This window comes from Oncorhynchus mykiss, chromosome 26 (assembly GCF_013265735.2).
Source record: "Oncorhynchus mykiss isolate Arlee chromosome 26, USDA_OmykA_1.1, whole genome shotgun sequence".
NCBI classification, from domain to species: Eukaryota; Metazoa; Chordata; class Actinopteri; order Salmoniformes; family Salmonidae; genus Oncorhynchus; species Oncorhynchus mykiss.
The window spans coordinates 38,432,242-38,452,658 of NC_048590.1; the positions used below are offsets into that span (position 1 = coordinate 38,432,242).

The 20,417-nt window shown below is 47.5% G+C and overlaps 1 protein-coding gene across 3 annotated transcripts in view; it reads right to left on the reverse strand.

The window, feature by feature from the left end:
* Positions 1–20,417, reverse strand: part of LOC110506757 (nuclear factor of activated T-cells, cytoplasmic 3-like) — a 93,034-nt gene that overhangs the window by 21,119 nt on the left and 51,498 nt on the right. For 2 of the 3 annotated variants that reach the window (XM_036964592.1, XM_036964594.1), the window contains exons 4-6: positions 10,608–10,807; positions 9,874–10,070; positions 9,553–9,693 (exon numbers count right to left, since the gene is read on the reverse strand). In XM_036964592.1, the coding sequence (XP_036820487.1) occupies positions 9,553–9,693; positions 9,874–10,070; positions 10,608–10,807 (538 nt within the window). The remainder of the gene's footprint in view (positions 1–9,552; positions 9,694–9,873; positions 10,071–10,607; positions 10,808–20,417) is intronic. The other variant, XM_036964593.1, reaches the window with a different exon arrangement.

Genomic DNA, 20,417 nt, shown 5'->3' on the forward strand with positions numbered 1-20,417 from the left:
ATACTGAGCGTATTTCTGCAGCACATGTTGACATTCAATAGGGAGGAGGGAGAGGGCCCCACATGTACTGCCACCATCCTCCGCCCACCACTAAACAAGCTCCAACAGGAACCTACCCGATGACGGAGAGAAAACATATCCATCCACCCCTCACCCTCAGAAAAAAAAACATGTTCTATATACACCCCTCTCTCAGAGAGTTAAAAACACATCCATGTGTTATGATATCTACCAAAACAATGAGGGCTATTCAGACAGCTAGAATAACTGTAGCTTGTAGACCTTTTGTATGGAAGAAAGGAAAAACACTGATGCCTGGTGTGTTAAATGCAATTTCAATTCAACCAGTTTTTTTTTTTTTTTTTTACATCATTCTCCACTCGCCTTCTGCCCTCATCAAGGCCCTACAGTAGTCTTACAGTATAGTCAGTCAGTATAGTCAGTCAGTAAGCCAGTAGAGCCAGTATAGTCAGTACAGTACAGTCAGTCAGTAAGCCAGTAGAGTCAGTAAGCCAGTATAGTCAGTAGAGTACAGTCAGTCAGTAAGCCAGTAGTCAGTACAGTACAGTCAGTCAGTAAGCCAGTAGAGTCAGTAAGCCAGTAGAGTAGTCAGTCAGTAAGCCAGTAGTCAGTAGAGTAGTCAGTCAGTAAGCCAGTAGAGTACAGTCAGTCAGTAAGCCAGTAGAGCCAGTATAGTGAGTACAGTACAGTAGAGTCAGTAAGCCAGTAGAGTCAGTAGAGTACAGTCAGTCAGTAAGCCAGTAGAGCCAGTATAGTGAGTACAGTACAGTAGAGTCAGTAAGGCAGTAGAGTCAGTAGAGTAGTCAGTCAGTAAGCCAGTAGAGCCAGTATAGTGAGTACAGTACAGTCAGTCAGTAAGCCAGTATAGTCAGTACAGTACAGTCAGTCAGTAAGCCAGTAGAGCCAGTACAGTACAGTCAGTCAGTAAGCCAGTAGAGTCAGTAGAGTACAGTCAGTCAGTAAGCCAGTAGAGTCAGTAAGCCAGTATAGTCAGTAGAGTACAGTCAGTCAGTAAGCCAGTAGAGTCAGTACAGTACAGTCAGTCAGTAAGCCAGTAGTCAGTACAGTACAGTCCGTCAGTAAGCCAGTAGAGTCAATAGTCAGTACAGTCAGTCAGTAAGCCAGTAGAGTCAGTAGTCAGTACAGTACAGTCAGTCAGTAAGCCAGTAGAGTCAGTAAGCCAGTAGAGAAGTCAGTCAGTAAGCCAGTAGAGTCAGTAGAGTACAGTCAGTCAGTAAGCCAGTAGAGCCAGTATAGTGAGTCCAGTACAGTCAGTCAGTAAGCCAGTAGAGTCAGTAAGCCAGTATAGTCAGTAGAGTACAGTCAGTCAGTAAGCTAGTAGAGTACAGTCAGTCAGTAAGCCAGTAGTCAGTACAGTACAGTCAGTCAGTAAGCCAGTAGAGTCAGTAAGCCAGTAGAGTAGTCAGTCAGTAAGCCAGTAGTCAGTAGAGTAGTCAGTCAGTAAGCCAGTAGAGTACAGTCAGTCAGTAAGCCAGTAGAGCCAGTATAGTGAGTACAGTACAGTAGAGTCAGTAAGCCAGTAGAGTCAGTAGAGTACAGTCAGTCAGTAAGCCAGTAGAGCCAGTATAGTGAGTACAGTACAGTAGAGTCAGTAAGGCAGTAGAGTCAGTAGAGTAGTCAGTCAGTAAGCCAGTAGAGCCAGTATAGTGAGTACAGTACAGTCAGTCAGTAAGCCAGTATAGTCAGTACAGTACAGTCAGTCAGTAAGCCAGTAGAGCCAGTACAGTACAGTCAGTCAGTAAGCCAGTAGAGTCAGTAGAGTACAGTCAGTCAGTAAGCCAGTAGAGTCAGTAAGCCAGTATAGTCAGTAGAGTACAGTCAGTCAGTAAGCCAGTAGAGTCAGTACAGTACAGTCAGTCAGTAAGCCAGTAGTCAGTACAGTACAGTCCGTCAGTAAGCCAGTAGAGTCAATAGTCAGTACAGTCAGTCAGTAAGCCAGTAGAGTCAGTAGTCAGTACAGTACAGTCAGTCAGTAAGCCAGTAGAGTCAGTAAGCCAGTAGAGAAGTCAGTCAGTAAGCCAGTAGAGTCAGTAGAGTACAGTCAGTCAGTAAGCCAGTAGAGCCAGTATAGTGAGTCCAGTACAGTAGAGTCAGTAAGCCAGTAGAGTCAGTAGAGTACAGTCAGTCAGTAAGCCAGTAGAGCCAGTAGAGCCAGTATAGTGAGTACAGTACAGTAGAGTCAGTAAGCCAGTACGCCAGTATAGTCAGTACAGTACAGTTAGTCAGTAAGCCAGTAGAGTCAGTAAGCCAGTAGAGTCAGTAGAGTAGTCAGTCAGTAAGCCAGTAGAGGCAGTATAGTGAGAACAGTCAGTCAGTAAGCCAGTAGAGTCAGTAGAGTACAGTCAGTCAGTAAGCCAGTATAGTCAGTACAGTACAGTCAGTCAGTAAACCAGTAGAGTCAGTACAGTACAGTCAGTCAGTAAGCCAGTAGAGTCAGTATAGTCAGTACAGTCAGTCAGTAAGCCAGTAGAGTCAGTAAGCCAGTAGAGTCAGTAGGGTAGTCAGTCAGTAGAGCCAGTAAGCCAGTAGAGCCAGTATAGTGAGTACAGTACAGTAGAGCCAGTATAGTGAGTACAGTACAGTAGAGCCAGTATAGTGAGTACAGTACAGTAGAGCCGGTATAGTGAGTACAGTACAGTAGAGCCAGTATAGTGAGTACAGTACAGTAGAGCCAGTATAGTGAGTACAGTACAGCCAGTATAGTGAGTACAGACAGTCAGTGAACCAGTATAGTGAGTACAGTACAGTAGAGCCAGTAGAGCCAGTATAGTGAGTACAGTACAGTAGAGCCAGTATAGTGAGTACAGTACAGTAGAGCCAGTATAGTGAGTACAGTACAGTAGAGTCAGTAAGCCAGTAGAGCCAGTATAGTGAGTACAGTACAGTAGAGCCAGTAAGCCAGTATAGTGAGTACAGTACAGTAGAGCCAGTAAGCCAGTAGAGCCATTCTAGTGAGTACAGTACAGTAGAGCCAGTAAGCCAGTAGAGCCAGTATAGTGAGTACAGTACAGTAGAGCCAGTATAGTGAGTACAGTACAGTAGAGTCAGTAAGCCAGTAGAGCCAGTATAGTGAGTACAGTACAGTAGAGCCAGTAAGCCAGTAGAGCCAGTATAGTGAGTACAGTACAGTAGAGCCAGTGAGCCAGTATAGTGAGTACAGTACAGTAGAGTCAGTAAGCCAGTAGAGCCAGTATATTGAGTACAGTACAGTAGAGCCAGTAAGCCAGTAGAGTCAGTATAGTGAGTACAGTACAGTAGAGCCAGTATAGTGAGTACAGTACAGTAGAGCCAGTAAGCCAGTAGAGCCAGTCTAGTGAGTACAGTACAGTAGAGCCAGTATAGTGAGTACAGTACAGTAGAGCCAGTATAGTGAGTACAGTACAGTAGAGTCAGTAAGCCAGTAGAGCCAGTATAGTGAGTACAGTACAATAGAGCCAGTAAGCCAGTAGAGCCAGTATAGTGAGTACAGTACAGTAGAGTCAGTAAGCCAGTAGAGCCAGTATAGTGAGTACAGTACAGTAGAGCCAGTAAGCCAGTACAGCCAGTATAGTGAGTACAGTACAGTAGAGCCAGTAAGCCAGTAGAGCCAGTATAGTGAGTACAGTACAGTAGAGCCAGTGAGCCAGTATAGTGAGTACAGTACAGTAGAGTCAGTAAGCCAGTAGAGCCAGTATATTGAGTACAGTACAGTAGAGCCAGTAAGCCAGTAGAGTCAGTATAGTGAGTACAGTACAGTAGAGCCAGTATAGTGAGTACAGTACAGTAGAGCCAGTAAGCCAGTAGAGCCAGTATAGTGAGTACAGTACAGTAGAGCCAGTATAGTGAGTACAGTACAGTAGAGCCAGTATAGTGAGTACAGTACAGTAGAGTCAGTAAGCCAGTAGAGCCAGTATAGTGAGTACAGTACAATAGAGCCAGTAAGCCAGTAGAGCCAGTATAGTGAGTACAGTACAGTAGAGTCAGTAAGCCAGTAGAGCCAGTATAGTGAGTACAGTACAGTAGAGCCAGTAAGCCAGTAGAGCCAGTATAGTGAGTACAGTACAGTAGAGTCAGTATAGTGAGTACAGTACAGTAGAGTCAGTAAGCCAGTAGAGCCAGTATAGTGAGTACAGTACAGTAGAGCCAGTAAGCCAGTAGAGCCAGTATAGTGAGTACAGTACAGTAGAGTCAGTAAGCCAGTAGAGCCAGTATAGTGAGTACAGTACAGTAGAGCCATTAAGCCAGTAGAGCCAGCATAGTGAGTACAGTACAGTAGAGCCAGTATAGTGAGTACAGTACAGTAGAGCCAGTAAGCCAGTAGAGCCAGTAAGCCAGTAGAGCCAGTATAGTGAGTACAGTACAGTATAGCCAGTAAGCCAGTAGAGCCAGTATAGTGAGTACAGTACAGTAGAGCCAGTATAGTGAGTACAGTAGAGCCAGTAAGTCAGTAAGCCAGTAGAGCCAGTAAGCCAGTAGAGTCAGTAAGCCAGTAGAGCACAGTAGAGCCAGTAAGTCAGTAAGCCAGTATAGTCAGTACAGTACAGTCAGTCAGTAAGCCAGTAGAGCCAGTATAGTGAGTACAGTACAGTAGAGCCAGTATAGTGAGTACACTATACGGGTCCTTTTCCTGTTTGATGAGGTTCACTCTGATCAAATAATATGTTTTTCCCCTCAGAATAATAATAATAATAATGCACTTTCATATTCCCCTTCCTCTGAGCCAAACTGCTCCCTCCCTCCCCCAGAGCAGGTAATACAGTGATAGAAGTCAGCATGAAGCCAATGCATGTGATCCTGTTTCATCTGGACAGAGGGAAAGGACCTTTCTGCTTTTCCTAGCATTAGGAGGTGATGAGCGAACGAGCCAAAGACCAGACCTCACACTGACAGACCTGCTGTAGCCAGATGGACCAGAGTCGCCTGCCTGCATCATTATGGCTCCCCTTCCTCAACTACCTCTCTCACTCCTCCCCTATCTGCAGTGCAGCCAACAAAGAACTGGTAAACTGGATGGACACACAACCAACTCACTAAAAGACCTCAATTACTGCTTGTAATAAAAACATAATATGGTCATTTAGCAAACGTTTCTATTCAAAATGACTTTTATCATCTTTAAAAATGGGAATTGAACAAGTCCAGTAGAGAGTCCAGTAGAGATTCCATAAACTGTAATGTAGAACTTGTTATCAACTGGTGCCTGGAGCTAGGGATTCCTGTTACCCAACCCTCCTCTCTTCCTCTGTGCATTTAGGAGCGGTGTGCCACCACTGCATTTATTTGTATGTATGCCCCAGGAAGACCCCATCCTATCCCCCCAGGAAGACCCCATCCTATCCCCCCAGGAAGACCCCACCCTATCCCCCCAGGAAGCCCTCACCCTACCGCATGAAGTTCCCATCCTACCCCCCCAGGAAGACCCCATCCACCAACCCCCGCATGAAGTCCCCACCCTACAGGTAGCAGGTAACACTGACTATACATGAACTAACTAACCACAATAAACTTGTCTTTCACACTCAACGTGATTCCACTGTTGTACTCTGTTTATGGAAGGAGAAGGTGGAAAACTCTGTCATTACTACTCTCTTCCTCTCCTCTCTTTATTCCATCCCTCCATCCGCTCCCTCCAATCAGACATGTTCTGCAATAAGCGTCTGGATTAGCCTTGATGAGGGACAATTTACACAAACCAGATCATCATTATCTCTCTCTTTCCCCCATGATGAGACACATCATGTCTGCAGGGCCCAAGTTTCCTCCACTCCACTTCTAGGGTAAAGGTTTCCACTCAATTTCTCAAAATAATGTATCTTAGTCAATAAGTAACAGCCCCCTTGACTCTCCTCCGTGTTTGAACTTGATTCAGTTTGGCCTCTTTCACAAAGCTATGGTGGGCAGGCAGGGACTGGTTCACAGAACGCTGTCACCCTTTCACAGTTTCCATCCTGGAGCCCGCCCATACTTGTGTTTTATTATTGAAAGAGTTAAAGGAGGGAGAGTCTAAATAGTGGGCTGTAGTACGTTAAGTTCAACCCAATGAAGAGGTACAGTATGAGCAGAAGGACCGACCACACTCAGAGACTCTCTCTTATTAAGTTAATACACTAAACAGGTCAGGGCAGGGCTAAATATTAACACTGATAAGGACTAGAGAGAGACTGAGGAGTCAGGTGTAAGCAGTAGATTGTACTCTGTGAGTGTGTGATAACCTGTGTGTCAGTCAGTAGCAGTAGTCAGATATGCTACCCATCTTTCTCTTGGGATGGACAGATAAGATCAGAAAAAGAGACTGAGATCCATTTTTAGTGGCTCTTGCTCTTGAGCTTTGTGTGTATTATAACTCATAACTCAGTAGTAACATTCCATGGATGACAGAAAAATACATGTGCCTTAAATAGTAGAGCAGTGCTAGTGGGCGGGATAGCAGCATGGTGTGGAACGCACCCCAGGGCTGTAGGAGGCATGGGACTGTTCTTTTTACAGGTGTTTCTATCTAGTTGGGTCTGACTCTTCCTCCGCAGTCAGTAAATCAGTTATTGGAACCTGTTTGATCTCTGTGTTGAAAGAGGTGATTGGTGATGGTGACGTTCTATCTAGAGGATGTTGAGAAGGGTCCTTACACTCCAGCTGTTTTCTACACAACAATGGTTATGTTGTTGCAACAGCGCCTCCTCAGGAGGCTGAAGAAATGTGGCTTGTCACCAAAAACACACAAACTTTTACAGATGCACAGTCGAGAGCATCCTGTCAGGCTGTATCACCACCTGGTACGGCAACTGCTCCACCCACAAACGTAAGACTCTTCAGAGGGTAGTGAGGTCTGCACAACGCATCACCGGGGGCAAACTACCTGCCCTCCAGGACACCTACACCACCCGATGTCACAGGAAGGCCATAACGATCATCAAGGACAACAACCACCTGAGCCACTGCATGTTCACCCCACTATCATCCAGAAGGTGAGGTCAGTGCAGGTGCATCAAAGCTGGGACAGAGAGACTGAATAACAGCTTCTATCTCAAGGCCACCAGACTGTTAAACAGCAATCACTAACATTGAGTGGCTGCTGCCAACATACTGACTCAAATCTCTTGCCACTTTAATAATTAAAAAAGGGATGTAATAAATGTATCACTAGTCACTTTAAACAATGCCACTTTATATAATGTTTACATACCCTACATTACTCATCTCATATGTATATGCTGTACTCTATACCATCTACTGCATCTTGCCTATGCCGTTTGGCCATCGCTCATCCATATATTTATATGTACATATTCTTATTCATTCCTTTACACTTGTGTGTGTGTGTATAAGGTAGTTCTTGTGAAATTGATAGATTACTTGTTAGATATTACTGCATGGTCGGAACTAGAAGCACAAGCATTTCGCTACACTCGCAATAGCATCTGCTAACCATGTGTATGTGACCAATGCATTTTGATTTGATTTTAGTTAAGCTGGAAGTACAGTACCTAAAGCAACCCAGAGCTTGGATCAACTCACTGGATCCAAACTACAGAGTATTTGCTACTGTGGATATTCTAAGGTGTTTAATTTGGATAAACCAAACAGTATTATATACACTTGGAGTCGGAAGTTTACATACACCTTAGCCAAATACATTTAAACTCAGTTTTTCACAATTCCTGACATTTAATCCTGGTAAAAATGATGTGTCTTAGGTCAGTTAGGATCACCACTTTATTTAAAGAATGTGAAATGTCAGAATAATAGTAGAGAAAATTATTTATTTCAGCTTTTATTTCTTTCATCACATTCCCAGTGGGTCAGAAGTTTACATACACTCAATTAGTATTTGGTAGCATTGCTTTTAAATTGTTTAACTTGGGTCAAACATTTTGAGTAGCCTTCCACAAGCTTCCCACAATAAGGTGGGTGAATTTTGGCCCATTCCTCCTGACAGATCTGGTGTAACTGAGTCAGGATTCTAGGCCTCCTTGCTCGCATACGCTTCTTCAGTTCTGCCCACAAATTTTCTATGGGATTGAGGTCAGGGCTTTGTGATGGCCACTCCAATACCTTGACTTTGTTGTCCTTAAGCCATTTTGCCACACCTTTGGAAGTATACTTGGGATCATTGTCCATTTGGAAAACACATTTGCGACCAAGCTTTATCTTCCTGACTGATGTCTTGAGATGTTGCTTCAATATAGCCACCTAATTTTCCTCCCTCATGACGCCATCTATTTGGTGAAGTGCACCAGTCCCTCCTGCAGCAAAGCACCCCCACAACATGATGCTGCCACCCCCATGCTTCACGGTTGGGATGGTGTTCTTTGGCTTGCAAGCCTCTCCCTTTTCCTTCAAACATAACGATGGTCATTATGGCCAAACAGTTATATTTTTGTTTCATCAGACCAGAGGACATTTCTCCAAAAAGTACAATCTTTGTCCCCATGTGCAGTTGCAAACCGTAGTCTGGCTTATTTGTGGCGGTTTTGGAGCAGTGGCTTCTTGCTTGCTGAGGGGCCTTTCAGGTTATGTCGATATAGGACTCATTTTACTGTGGACATAGATACTTTTGTACCCGTTTCCTCCACAAGGTCCTTTGCTGTTGTTCTGGGATTGATTTGCACATTCCACACCAAAGTACGTTCATCTCTAGGATACAAAACACGTCTCCTTCTTGAGCGGTATGACAGCTGCATGGTCCCATGGTGTTTATACTTAGGTACTATTGTTTGTACAGATGAACGTGGTACCTTCAGGCATTTGGAAATTGCTCCCAAGGATGAACCATACTTGTGGAGGTCTACAATTATTTTTCTGAGGTCTTTGCTGATTTATTTTTATTTGCCCATGATGTCAAGCAAAGAGGCACTGAGTTTGAAGGTAGGCCTTGAAATACATCCACAGGTACACCTCCAATTGACTCAAATTATATCAATTAGCCTATCAGAAGCTTCTAAAGCCATGACATAATTTTCTGGAATTTAGCAGGCTGTTTAAAGGCACAGTCAACTTAATGTATGTAAACTTCTGACCCACTGGAATTGTGATACAGCAAATTATAAGTGAAATAATCTGTCTGTAAACAATTGTTGGAAAAATTACTTGTGTCATGCACAAAGTAGATGTCCTAACAGACTTGCCAAAACTATAGTTTGTTGACAAGAAATTTGTGGAGTGGTTGGAAAACAAGTTTTAATGACTCCAACCTAAGTGTATGTAAACTTCCGACTTCAACTGTATCTCATATAAAACCATTGTAGCAAGAGGACAAACTAAAAATAATCTCTCCTGATGCGTTGGATGGTTCGACCATGTGAATTAAGAGTCAGCTTGTGGGTCAACAATATTTTATTTGACTTTTATTTTAAAATGGGAGACACCATACATCCCTTTTACAAGGGAGCCCTGCATACTGTATACACAATTTACAAAATAAAGTCAAATACAATATAATACAAATAATCAAGAAAAACAATCACATTCCTCAGCAAGGATGTCCCTAAGGATCTCCCTCCTGTGTGTGAGACGCTGTGTGTACAAGTCTCTTACCAGGGCCCTTCTCCAGGAATATGACCTTTGATTCGGGGAAGAAGTTGGATCCTGTGATGACCATCTCCTCTCTCCCGCTGACCAGACAGCCGGTCAGACTGGCCTTCTCTACCTGGGGAAGCTCCTGGGCCGAACGCTGGGCTGGGAGGATAGAGGAGAGGAGAGGGGTTTACATAGGCAGCAATGTACATATGAGAGAGAGACAGAGAAAAGAGATGAGTGGGGGGGGGGGGGGGGCGGTAAAGAGAGAGAAAAGGGCTGTATGTATGTATGTATGTATGTGTGTGTGTGTGTGCATCTGAACAGGATCTGGACACTCACAACACTCCACGGGGATGGATGCAGCCTGTAGAGAGAGAACCTTCCCATTGGGCTGGGGAATGTGAACACGAAACACCACTCGCACACGCGTGTTCTTCCGCCCGATATCAGTCTCCCCCTTCCGCAGCTCAATGTCTGAGTTCCGCAGCTTCAGGATGCCAGCACAGTCAATACTGCAAGAGAGATAGGGTGGGGAGCTAAGCAACATCCCCCGATTGGGTATCAATTAAGCAATTTATTAGGCTGAATGAAAGGCTGAATGAATTCCATAATAAACCTTTGCCATCATATTGTGAAAACATATCTATCTGAGTCAAATTACAAAGTGTAATGCAGTAAAAATGATTTATTAATGCTACAGCTATGAGGGAAACACCAAATCTAAGATAAAACATCTTGGAAAACCAGAGCCTTTGAAATAAAAGCCTAAATATATACTTTGGTCAATGTAGATCCCTAAATAAGGGAATAAAGTGTATTGAAAGCATATTCTGCTTGGTGGGAAATTCTCATATTTTCCTGCTGAACTTAACCCTCCTGTTGGTTTGAATTAAGACAAATAAAATCCTTACCGTGTGTATGTATGTATGTATGTGTCTGTCTGTCTGTGGATATTATGATCCTGTTTGATCATAAACTGTTCTTTTTACACTTTCAAGGTCTTCCTCTGTGCTAGGAGGTAGCACTCATAATTCAACTGAGTAATGTAATCCTTGAGCGACCATGACACCCACCTGGCAGACATATTGTTTTCGGGAAGCAGAGGAATCTCGAGAACTTTGGTGCTGGAAATGATGATCTCCTGGCTGGCGGTGGCCACCGTTTTCCCAGTGATCCGATGCACCTGGTAGAAGGCGTGAGGTCTGAGGTAGCGGTCGTCTGCCGTGCCGATGAACATCTGTAGGTTGACAGGCTTCTCGTTGTAGCCCATCAGCTGAGACAAGGCAGAGATATGGAGGGAAGGGGGGAGAAACTCCCCCCAAAAAAAACATGAGTATGTAGATCGAGTCCATATGAGCATCGCACTTCCAGGACAATCTGCACATTTCCTTTACTTCCCAATGCCCACTTCTCTCTTTTCTGGAGGAAGTCTAGCCTAAATGTCAGCTTCAAACATTTAAGTGAAAACCCCAGTCAGTCAGGAATTTCTGGCAGGATCTCTGGAGATTCATCTGGATCCCTCTACTTGGCCTCCAACCAGGTCAACACACACACAGGCACACACACAGGCACACACACATACACAGGCACACACACACACGCACGCACACACACACACAGGCACACACACACACACACACACACACAGGCACACACACGCAAACACGTTCTCTTCCTCTAACTAAAGACCCTCATAATTTCCCCTTTGTCTACTCTCTGTTTTAACAGGGATCACAATCCGCATATGCACAGTTACCTCCAAAATCCCTTCTGCAGAGGAACCACCATCTAAGACCGTAGCCCAGTATTTTCCGAGACAAACCCCCAACAGGTCGGAGCTACCCAAAAAGACCAAGCAAAAAACGAGGAGACACGTTTTCAAAACACGAGAGAGAAAGGAGAAAGAACATGGAAATGGAAAGGGAGTGAAAAATAATAATCTTGAAAGACATTCTTTGGTGCACCACAGTGCCGGAAACAAAATGACTACAACTTTACTGAATGGAGAGCAAACTTGGAAAAATATGATCTTCAACTCATTCTGTGTGGTCTATCGTGCACCTTTTAAATAACCTTTTATTGGTGAAGCTGCGGTTTTGGGTTCTAGACTAAACCTGTCAGTGAAATTGCCAACCAACGCCCATGACCCTGATCCAGCTGTGGTGCCAGTGCCAGCTTGGCCTGGGCCCTGGGCAGCCTGTGCAGCTGCTCTCTCCTTCTTGGCTCTTTCAGGAGCCAAAATGGCCATCAGCCTGCCATGCAGGTGAGAGGCCCTCCCCTCCATCCACTCCTCAGAGGGACAGAGAAAACACCGACAACACAATCCCACTACTGTTAGGAATGTTGTGCTTGGCAGAGGCCGTGACGGCAGGATGGCACCCCCTCCACCACAACTTCCACCCACCACCCCCCCGTACCCACCTCCCCAACCCAGCCAAGCCACATCCAACCCCTGGCTCCACTGCAGCTGGAGGGTTACCCCTGCTCCCCACCCTGCGTCACACACCGGCGTTACCGTTTGGGGAAAGAGAGAAAAAGGTTAGGTGTGGAAGGAGAAAAAAAGAGAAAAGAAAGGAGGGGGGTTTGAGGGTGGGAGTTGTCATTATGCAGTCCACAGACCAACAGCAGCCAAAACAGTGAAATTATGGTCTGGGTGGAAACAAGTGTACCTGAGAAAAACACCAACCACCAAAAATCACATGCCGCTAGGTTTCAAAATATTTACTTTCTCTGAAACCAATTATTGAACATCCTTTTCCTTTCCAGCTCCAACTGAAAGCTTGACTGTGGTGGTGTGTGCTCACTTAGGGGGGAGAGATCCTATCAGCCACTCCATTGATTTTTATTGAATTTTCAGACTATTTTCTCTCTGACTAAAACACATAGCTGGGACCCAGCGGGGTCAGAATAGAGGTATGGGGGCCTGTTGGGGTCAGACAGAGTCAGTGGAAATGATGTGTTATGTTTAGTGGTCTTTGAGAGAAGACGAGTCCCCTGGGTATCATATAGGGTGGTAAAGACCTCTACACCTCTACTACTATAACGCTGAAGACAGGAGCAGGGTTCTAGGAGCATAAAGCCTCAGTGTTCTGAATAGGGGTAGGGAGGTGAGGTAGCCGGGACACACAGTCTTGCAAGACGATGCTGGTCAGGGGCTTTGTTAACGCAGTGAACCCGAACCTACCCCCTCTCCCTGACCTCTAACCTCTGTGTGTGTGTGTGTGTGTGTGTGTGTGTGAGAGAGAGAAAGAGGGCAGGGTTTATGATGACCTGGCTCCTCATAGGCCTAGTTACAGGTTACAAGGCCCGGCTGGTCTGGTCTGGCTGGTTAATTCCTCTTCAGGGTAGATGGCAAAAAAATGTAAAAGCAGGCCCAGCAGCTGCCCACTGCAGCCCTGCCAGGCTCAACTCAACCAGGTTAGGTCACTCTCCTCTCTGCTTTGCAGCTCCGCCTATTTATACAGGCAGGCACATCTAGGAAAGCACCAGCAACACATGGAGACCTTTAGAGTATGGGTGATTAGACCTGTTCTGTTCCATTTGGACTTCATTCTTGATTCTTAACCTTTCAACACACGGCAGACACATTACAGCTGAGCAGTAGGCCTACTTCCAATTCAGGTTGATGTGGTACTGGACAATTTGTCTCAGTTAGAATTTCCAGTTCCGCAATGCATTGTTCATGCTGAAGTACTGGGTGCTTACTAATCAAATGCAGCCACTGCTTTAATGAACAAAAACCAAAGCATTTTGATATTGCATGCATTAGAACAATGGAGTAAAGAGCACCTGGCAGAGGGGCACACACAGGCTTAGGATAGAACTAAGTGACAGGGAATGTCCCCTGAAATCATTCCTAGCTGGATGTCTTGGAAGTGTGTGTGCCCTCTAAGCCTGCTCCTGTTGGACCTGCGTGCTACAGGCTGATACCTAGGAGACAATCTGACTCTTCCCTGACTATGCTAAGAAGCTTTCGGACGGCCGGGGCGAAGCGTGCGAGGTCACATCCTTGTCTTACACTGTGACACACACACACACACACACACACACACACACACTTGGGGCGATCAGCCTCAGAGGCGGTGCCATTTCGCCCGTCGAAACAAGGCCAGAGTCAGGGATAGGGCCTGTTGCATCCACAACACATTGGCACCCAGCTGAGCGGACAGGGTTGGTGAACAGTCCAGCCTAGTAATGGATTAGTCCATCAGAGCTTTTAAACAGAGGAAGAGAGGTGCACTATAATGGTCTCTTAGATCTGCAAATAGGAGAACTGGCATTGATTTAACCCTACCTGAATACAGGAACACAGCTGTTATAGTGCTATTAATATTGTCCCTACAAGGTTAGTCTTTGTAGGGTACCAGGTGAGTCGAGCAGAAAGGTAAAGTCTCATAAGAAATAGAGTGCAACGAATCTCTGAGACAATGGATGTGCAGACTCTGACTGCAACTCCAAATGTCCAAAAAGCTTGTCTTCATTTTGGCAATTGAATATATTTAGATGTGCTGAAAGTTGTTTATACGATCAACATTACTTCCTGTATAATACCCCCCTATTATGGGGTCATCCTCAATCCCTAGAGAACCCCATCAACATGAAATACATCAATGTGTGTGTGTGTCTGCATGTGTCTAGCTAACTAGTGATAATTATCATTACAATTACCTGTGATCGTAAACAAAACCTTAAGTCTACTTTCAAAAAGCTCAAAGTTATTAGGCATGGCTTTATGAGGTGCTTTACAGTCTGTTATTACTAGTATAGATATGGCAAGCGGACTATGGAAGTGAGTACTGACTGACTGATTGAGTGAGTAAATCTGTGAGTGTGTGGCGTTATAATGTTTATTCACAGCACACCATGTGTGTTCCAGACAGCATATAGCGACTTTATGTTTCTGTGTGGGTGTGAAACTGTGAGAGCACGGGGGGGTGAAAGAGAGAGAGAGAGAGAGGAAGTGACGTGACGAGCACTAGAGCACAAAACGTGGTCAGAAATCAAGTATTGTTATTCTTTTGTGAAACCATGTTTCATGCTGAGGTACTTTTCGCATCTCTAAACAAAATACTCTGTTCACATAAAATACTTTGAACACCTGCAGTTCATCTTGGAGTAGAAGTTTCCGTAAAGACCTACTACACCAAGGCCTCTCTCAGTCTCTAGTCTATAACACGAGGCCCAGGTCTGGAGTAGAGGTTTCTGTAAAGACCCACTACACCAAGGCCTTTCTCAGTCTCTAGTCTATAACACGAGGCCCAGGTCTGGAGTAGAGGTTTCTGTAAAGACCTACTACACCAAGGCCTTTCTCAGTCTCTAGTCTATAACACGAGGCCCAGGTCTGGAGTAGAGGTTTCTGTAAAGACCTACTACACCAAGGCCTTTCTCAGTCTCTAGTCTATAACACGTGGCCCAGGTCTGGAGTAGAGGTTTCTGTAAAGACCCACTACACCAAGGCCTTTCTCAGTCTCTAGTCTATAACACAAGGCCCAGGTCTGGAGTAGAGGTTTCTGTAAAGACCTACTACACCAAGGCCTCTCTCAGTCTCTAGTCTATAACACGTGGCCCAGGTCTGGAGTAGAGGTTTCTGTAAAGACCCACTACACCAAGGCCTTTCTCAGTCTCTAGTCTATAACACAAGGCCCAGGTCTGGAGTAGAGGTTTCTGTAAAGACCTACTACACCAAGGCCTCTCTCAGTCACTAGTCTATAACACGAGGCCCAGGTCTGGTAGTGAGCCATCATGTTATGAAACACACTCAGCAGATGTGGGCTGCTCCAAATGAAATAATACGTCAGGTAAAACTGATTAGGGCCTGACTGTAGAGTAGAAAAAGCCCTGCTTCAGCACTCCCAGTGAGTCAACACCACACGGTTAAACAGAACAGAAACAGAAGACAGAGATGGCTAATTTAACAACCTCTGACATTTAAAACTACTTCCAAAATAACTATTTTCTTTGCAATTTCCGTTTTTCAGTCCCAACATCATAGCAAGGCTACACCTTTCCAAATACTGTAATGTGTAAAGTGTTATGTAAACATAACACATGCGAGGGCAAATAAGCAAAAAATACAGACACACACACGTAGGCACAGGCAGAGTAGACACACGCAGACACACACACACACACACACACATAGACACAGGCAGAGTAGACACACGCAGACACACACACACACACACACACACACGTAGACACAGGCAGAGTAGACACACGCAGACACACACACACACACACACACGTAGACACACGCAGACACACACACACACACGTAGACACAGGCAGAGTAGACACACGCAGACACACGCAGACACACACACACACATAGACACAGGCAGAGTAGACGCACGCAGACACACACACACACACACGTAGACACAGGCAGAGTAGATACACGCAGACACACACACACATGTAGACACAAGCAGAGTAGACACACGCAGACACACACACACACACGCACGTAGACACAGGCAGACTAGGCACACGCAGACACACACACACACACACACACACATGTAGACACAGGCAGAGTACACACGCAGACACACACACACACACACACACACGTAGACACAGGCAGAGTAGACACACACACACACACACACACACACACGTAGACACACGCAGACACACACACACGTAGACACAGGCAGAGTAGACACACGCAGACACACACACACACACACACACACACACACATAGACACAGGCAGAGTAGACGCACGCAGACACACACACACACACACACATAGACACAGGCAGAGTAGACACACGCAGACACACACACACACACGTAGACACAGGCAGAGTAGACACACACAGACACACACACACACACATACACGTAGACACACGCAGACACACACACACACACACGTAGACACAGGCAGAGTAGACACACGCAGACACACACACACACAGACACAGGCAGAGTAGACGCACACAGACACACGCAGACACACACACACACATGTAGACACAGGCAGAGTAGACACACGCAGACACACACACACACGCACGTAGACACAGGCAGACTAGTCACACACAGACACACACACACACACACACATATAGACACAGGCAGAGTACACACGCAGACACACACACACACACACACACGCACACAGGCAGAGTAGACACATGCAGACACACACACACACACATGTAGACACAGGCAGAGTAGACACACGCAGACACACACACACACACGTAGACACAGGCAGAGTAGACCCACGCAGACACACACACACGTAGACGCAGGCAGAGTAGACACACGCAGACACACACACACACACGTAGACACAGGCAGAGTAGACCCACGCAGACACACACACACGTAGACACAGGCAGACTAGACACATGCAGATACACACACACAGGCAGAGTAGACACATGGAGACACACATGTAGACACAGGCAGAGTAGACACGCACACGCACACACACACACACACACACACACACACACGTAGACACAGGCAGAGTAGACACACACACACACACACACACACGTAGACACAGGCAGAGTAGACACATGCACACACACACACATACACAGACACACAAACACGCACCCTCTGCCTGCTTGTTTCACATTCCTCACCTCACATCCCCCACCAAATCCATGGTTGGTGTGAAATACCACAGGAGGGTGGTCTCTGCACTTTCGTAACCTCCTCAAATCCTCTGGGACCAGCTGGTCAATAAGATCTGATGGATCACGTCAGTCAGTAGTCAAATTAAACCTGCTGACATTAATACCAGTCACATGTCTGACACACACCGCACTGCTGCTGCTGGATATATGTCTGCGTCCCAAAAGCCACCCTATCCCCTACATAGTGCAGTAATTGCACTACTTTTTACCAGGGAAATGGTTGAAAGCAGGTAGCTATGTAGGGACTAGAATGCCATTTGGAACACAAGCATAGGCTGCCTGCTAGGTTACCTAAATATAAAACTACTGGATACCATTACAGATTCAGGTCTAAATAAAGAGAGGCTTATTTTGGTTCTGTGGAATCTGTTCCACTGATCCAGTATTAAAGAGAAAACAGCCTGGCCGAGGGCCCAGGGAGAAGAGGGTGACATGCAACAAGGAGAAATTTAAAACAGCCTTTGAAAAGTGTTGAGGGATGGTTGGGCTGGGCTGGGGCTGGGGCTGGGCTGGGGCTGGGTTGGGTTGGGTTGGGGCTAGGCCTGGGTTGGGTTGGGCTGGGTTGGATTGGATAGGGGCTGGGTTGGGTTGGGTTGGGGCTGGGTTGGGTTGGGCTGGGTTGGGTTGGGGCTAGGGCTGGTTTGGGTTGGGGCTAGGGCTGGGTTGGGTTGGGTTGGGTTGGGCTGGGTTGGGTGGGGCTGGGTTGGGCTGGGGCTAGGGCTGGGCTGGGCTGGGCTGGGGCTGGGCTGGGTTGGGGCTGGGGTTAGGGCTGGGTTGGGCTGGGGCTAGGGCTGGGGCTAGGGCTTGGGCTGGGTTGGGCTGGGTTGGGCTGGGGCTGGGCTGGGGCTAGGGCTGGGTTGGGGCTGGGCTGGGTTGGGGCTAGGGCTGGGCTGGGTTGGGGCTAGGGCTGGGCTGGGCTGGGCGCCGTATCACCAACAGAAGCGTAGCCCGCCAAACTTCACCGTGAGAGCTGCATGTTTCACCATGCCTAAATCCACCCTCCCCTTTCTCCTCACCCCCTTCAGCTCCGACCCTCTACCTCCCTCCCCTTTCCCTCGCTCCTCACCCCTTTCAGCTCCGACCCTCTACCTCCCTCCCCTTTCCCTCGCTCCTCACCTCTCCTCCTCACCCCTTTCAGCTCCGACCCTCTACCTCCCTCCCCTTTCCCCTCGCTCCTCACCTCGCTCCTCACCCTCTTCAGCTCCGACCCTCTCCCTCCCTCTCCTCTCCCCTCGCTCCTCACCCCCTTCAGCTCCGACCCTCTACCTCCCTCCCCTTTCCCTCGCTCCTCACCTCTCCTCCACACCCCCTTCAGCTCCGACCCTCTACATCTCTCCCCTTTCCCCTCGCTCCTCACCCTCTTCAGCTCCGACCCTCTCCCTCCCTCTCCTTTCCCCTCGCTCCTCACCCCCTTCAGCTCCGACCCTCTCCCTCCCTCTCCTCTCCCCTCGCTCCTCACCCCCTTCAGCTCCGACCCTCTATCCCCCTCCCTCCCCTCTCACCCCCTTCAGCTCCGACCCTCTCCCTCCCTCCCTCCTCCCCTCGCTCCACACCCCCTTCAGCTCCGACCCTCCCTCCCTCCCTCCTCCCCTCGCTCCTCACCCCCTTCAGCTCCGACCCTCCCTCCCCCTCCCTCCCCTCTCACCCCCTTCAGCTCCGACCCTCTCCCTCCCTCCCTCCTCCCCTCGCTCCACACCCCCTTCAGCTCCGACCCTCCCTCCCTCCCTCCTCCCCTCGCTCCTCACCCCCTTCAGCTCCGACCCTCCCTCCCTCCCTCTCTCTCCTTTCCCCTCGCTCCTCACCCCCTTCAGCTCCGACCCTCTCCCTCCCTCTCCTTTCCCCTCGCTCCTCACCCCCTTCAGCTCCGACCCTCTACCTCCCTCACCTTTCCCCTCGCTCCTCACCCCCTTCAGCTATGACCCTCCCTCCCTCCCCTTTCCACTCGCTCCACACCCCCTTCAGCTCCGACCCTCCCTGCCTCCTCCCCTCACTCCAGACCCCCTTCAGCTCCGACCCTCTCCCTCCCTCTCCTTTCCCCTCGCTCCACACCCCCTTCAGCTCCGACCCTCTCCCTCCCTCTCTACTGTAATACACCACGTTCTTTAGGCGCATGCCTCTGCCAAGTTGTTTCCCTGTGTTTCTCTGGTGTTGCCATGGCAAGGCTCTGTGCATGTGTCTATGAGTGTGTGTATATGAGTGCATTCTCACACTGGTGTAAACTACAGATCTTAGTGCGTGCGTGCGTGCGCGTGCGTGCGTGTGTGTGTGTGAGAGACAGAGAGAGAGAGAGAGATATGTTGGAGCGGCAACAACGGTGGTCAAGGTCATGGGCGGCTTCTGGGCCATGACGTTCAGTGGTGTCTCTGCTCTGACACGGCTTAGGGCCCACCCACGCACACAGCCCTGCTGTGTACCCAGCACACCAGGGCCCAGAGAGCCGCTTGGCCGTTTGTTTAAACAAGGTCAACACACACACACACACACACACACACACGCACACACGCACACCAGAGCAGAGCAGAGCAGAGCAACGTCTACTGTATGCTCAGCCAGTATATGGTTCTGCAGGTCTGCTCAAAGCTCAGTGACTCTTTCCCCTTTTCTATCCCTCTCTTCCTCCCCCCATGTCTCTCCCCTTACCTCTGCTTGAAGCTGAAGGCTATTTCCCCCTTCTCTTTACCACCCCCCCCTCTCTCCCCTTTTCCTCATCCTTCCTCTCTCTCTCTCGCTCGCTCTCTCTCAATTCAATTCAAAGCGCTTTATTGGCATGGGAAACATATGTCAAAGCAAGTGAAATAGAAAATAAATACAAGTGAAATAAACAATATAAAATGAACAATAAACATCTCCCCCTCTCTCCCACCACCAAGTACCCTCTCCCTGCCGTCTCACTGCACACTAACCCTGATTACATCAAATGAGAGTGGAGCCTCACAGCCTACCTCATGTTTACATCAAATAGAGCCTGGGGCAGGACAACAGCTCCGGTCGGTTCAATCAGTGCAAACTGCAGAGCAGAGAGTTGCTCATCTCCCTCTTTATTACCCATGCATGCCTATTGAAAGAGTCAACAAAGCCATGCCACAACAACACAGAGGAATAAAGACTACACACAGTGGAGCAGAGGGGGACTGGTGTAGAAAAGTGACAACACAGAGGAATAGAGCCTACACACAGCGGTGCAGAGGGGGACTGGTGTAGAAAAGTGACAACACAGAGAAA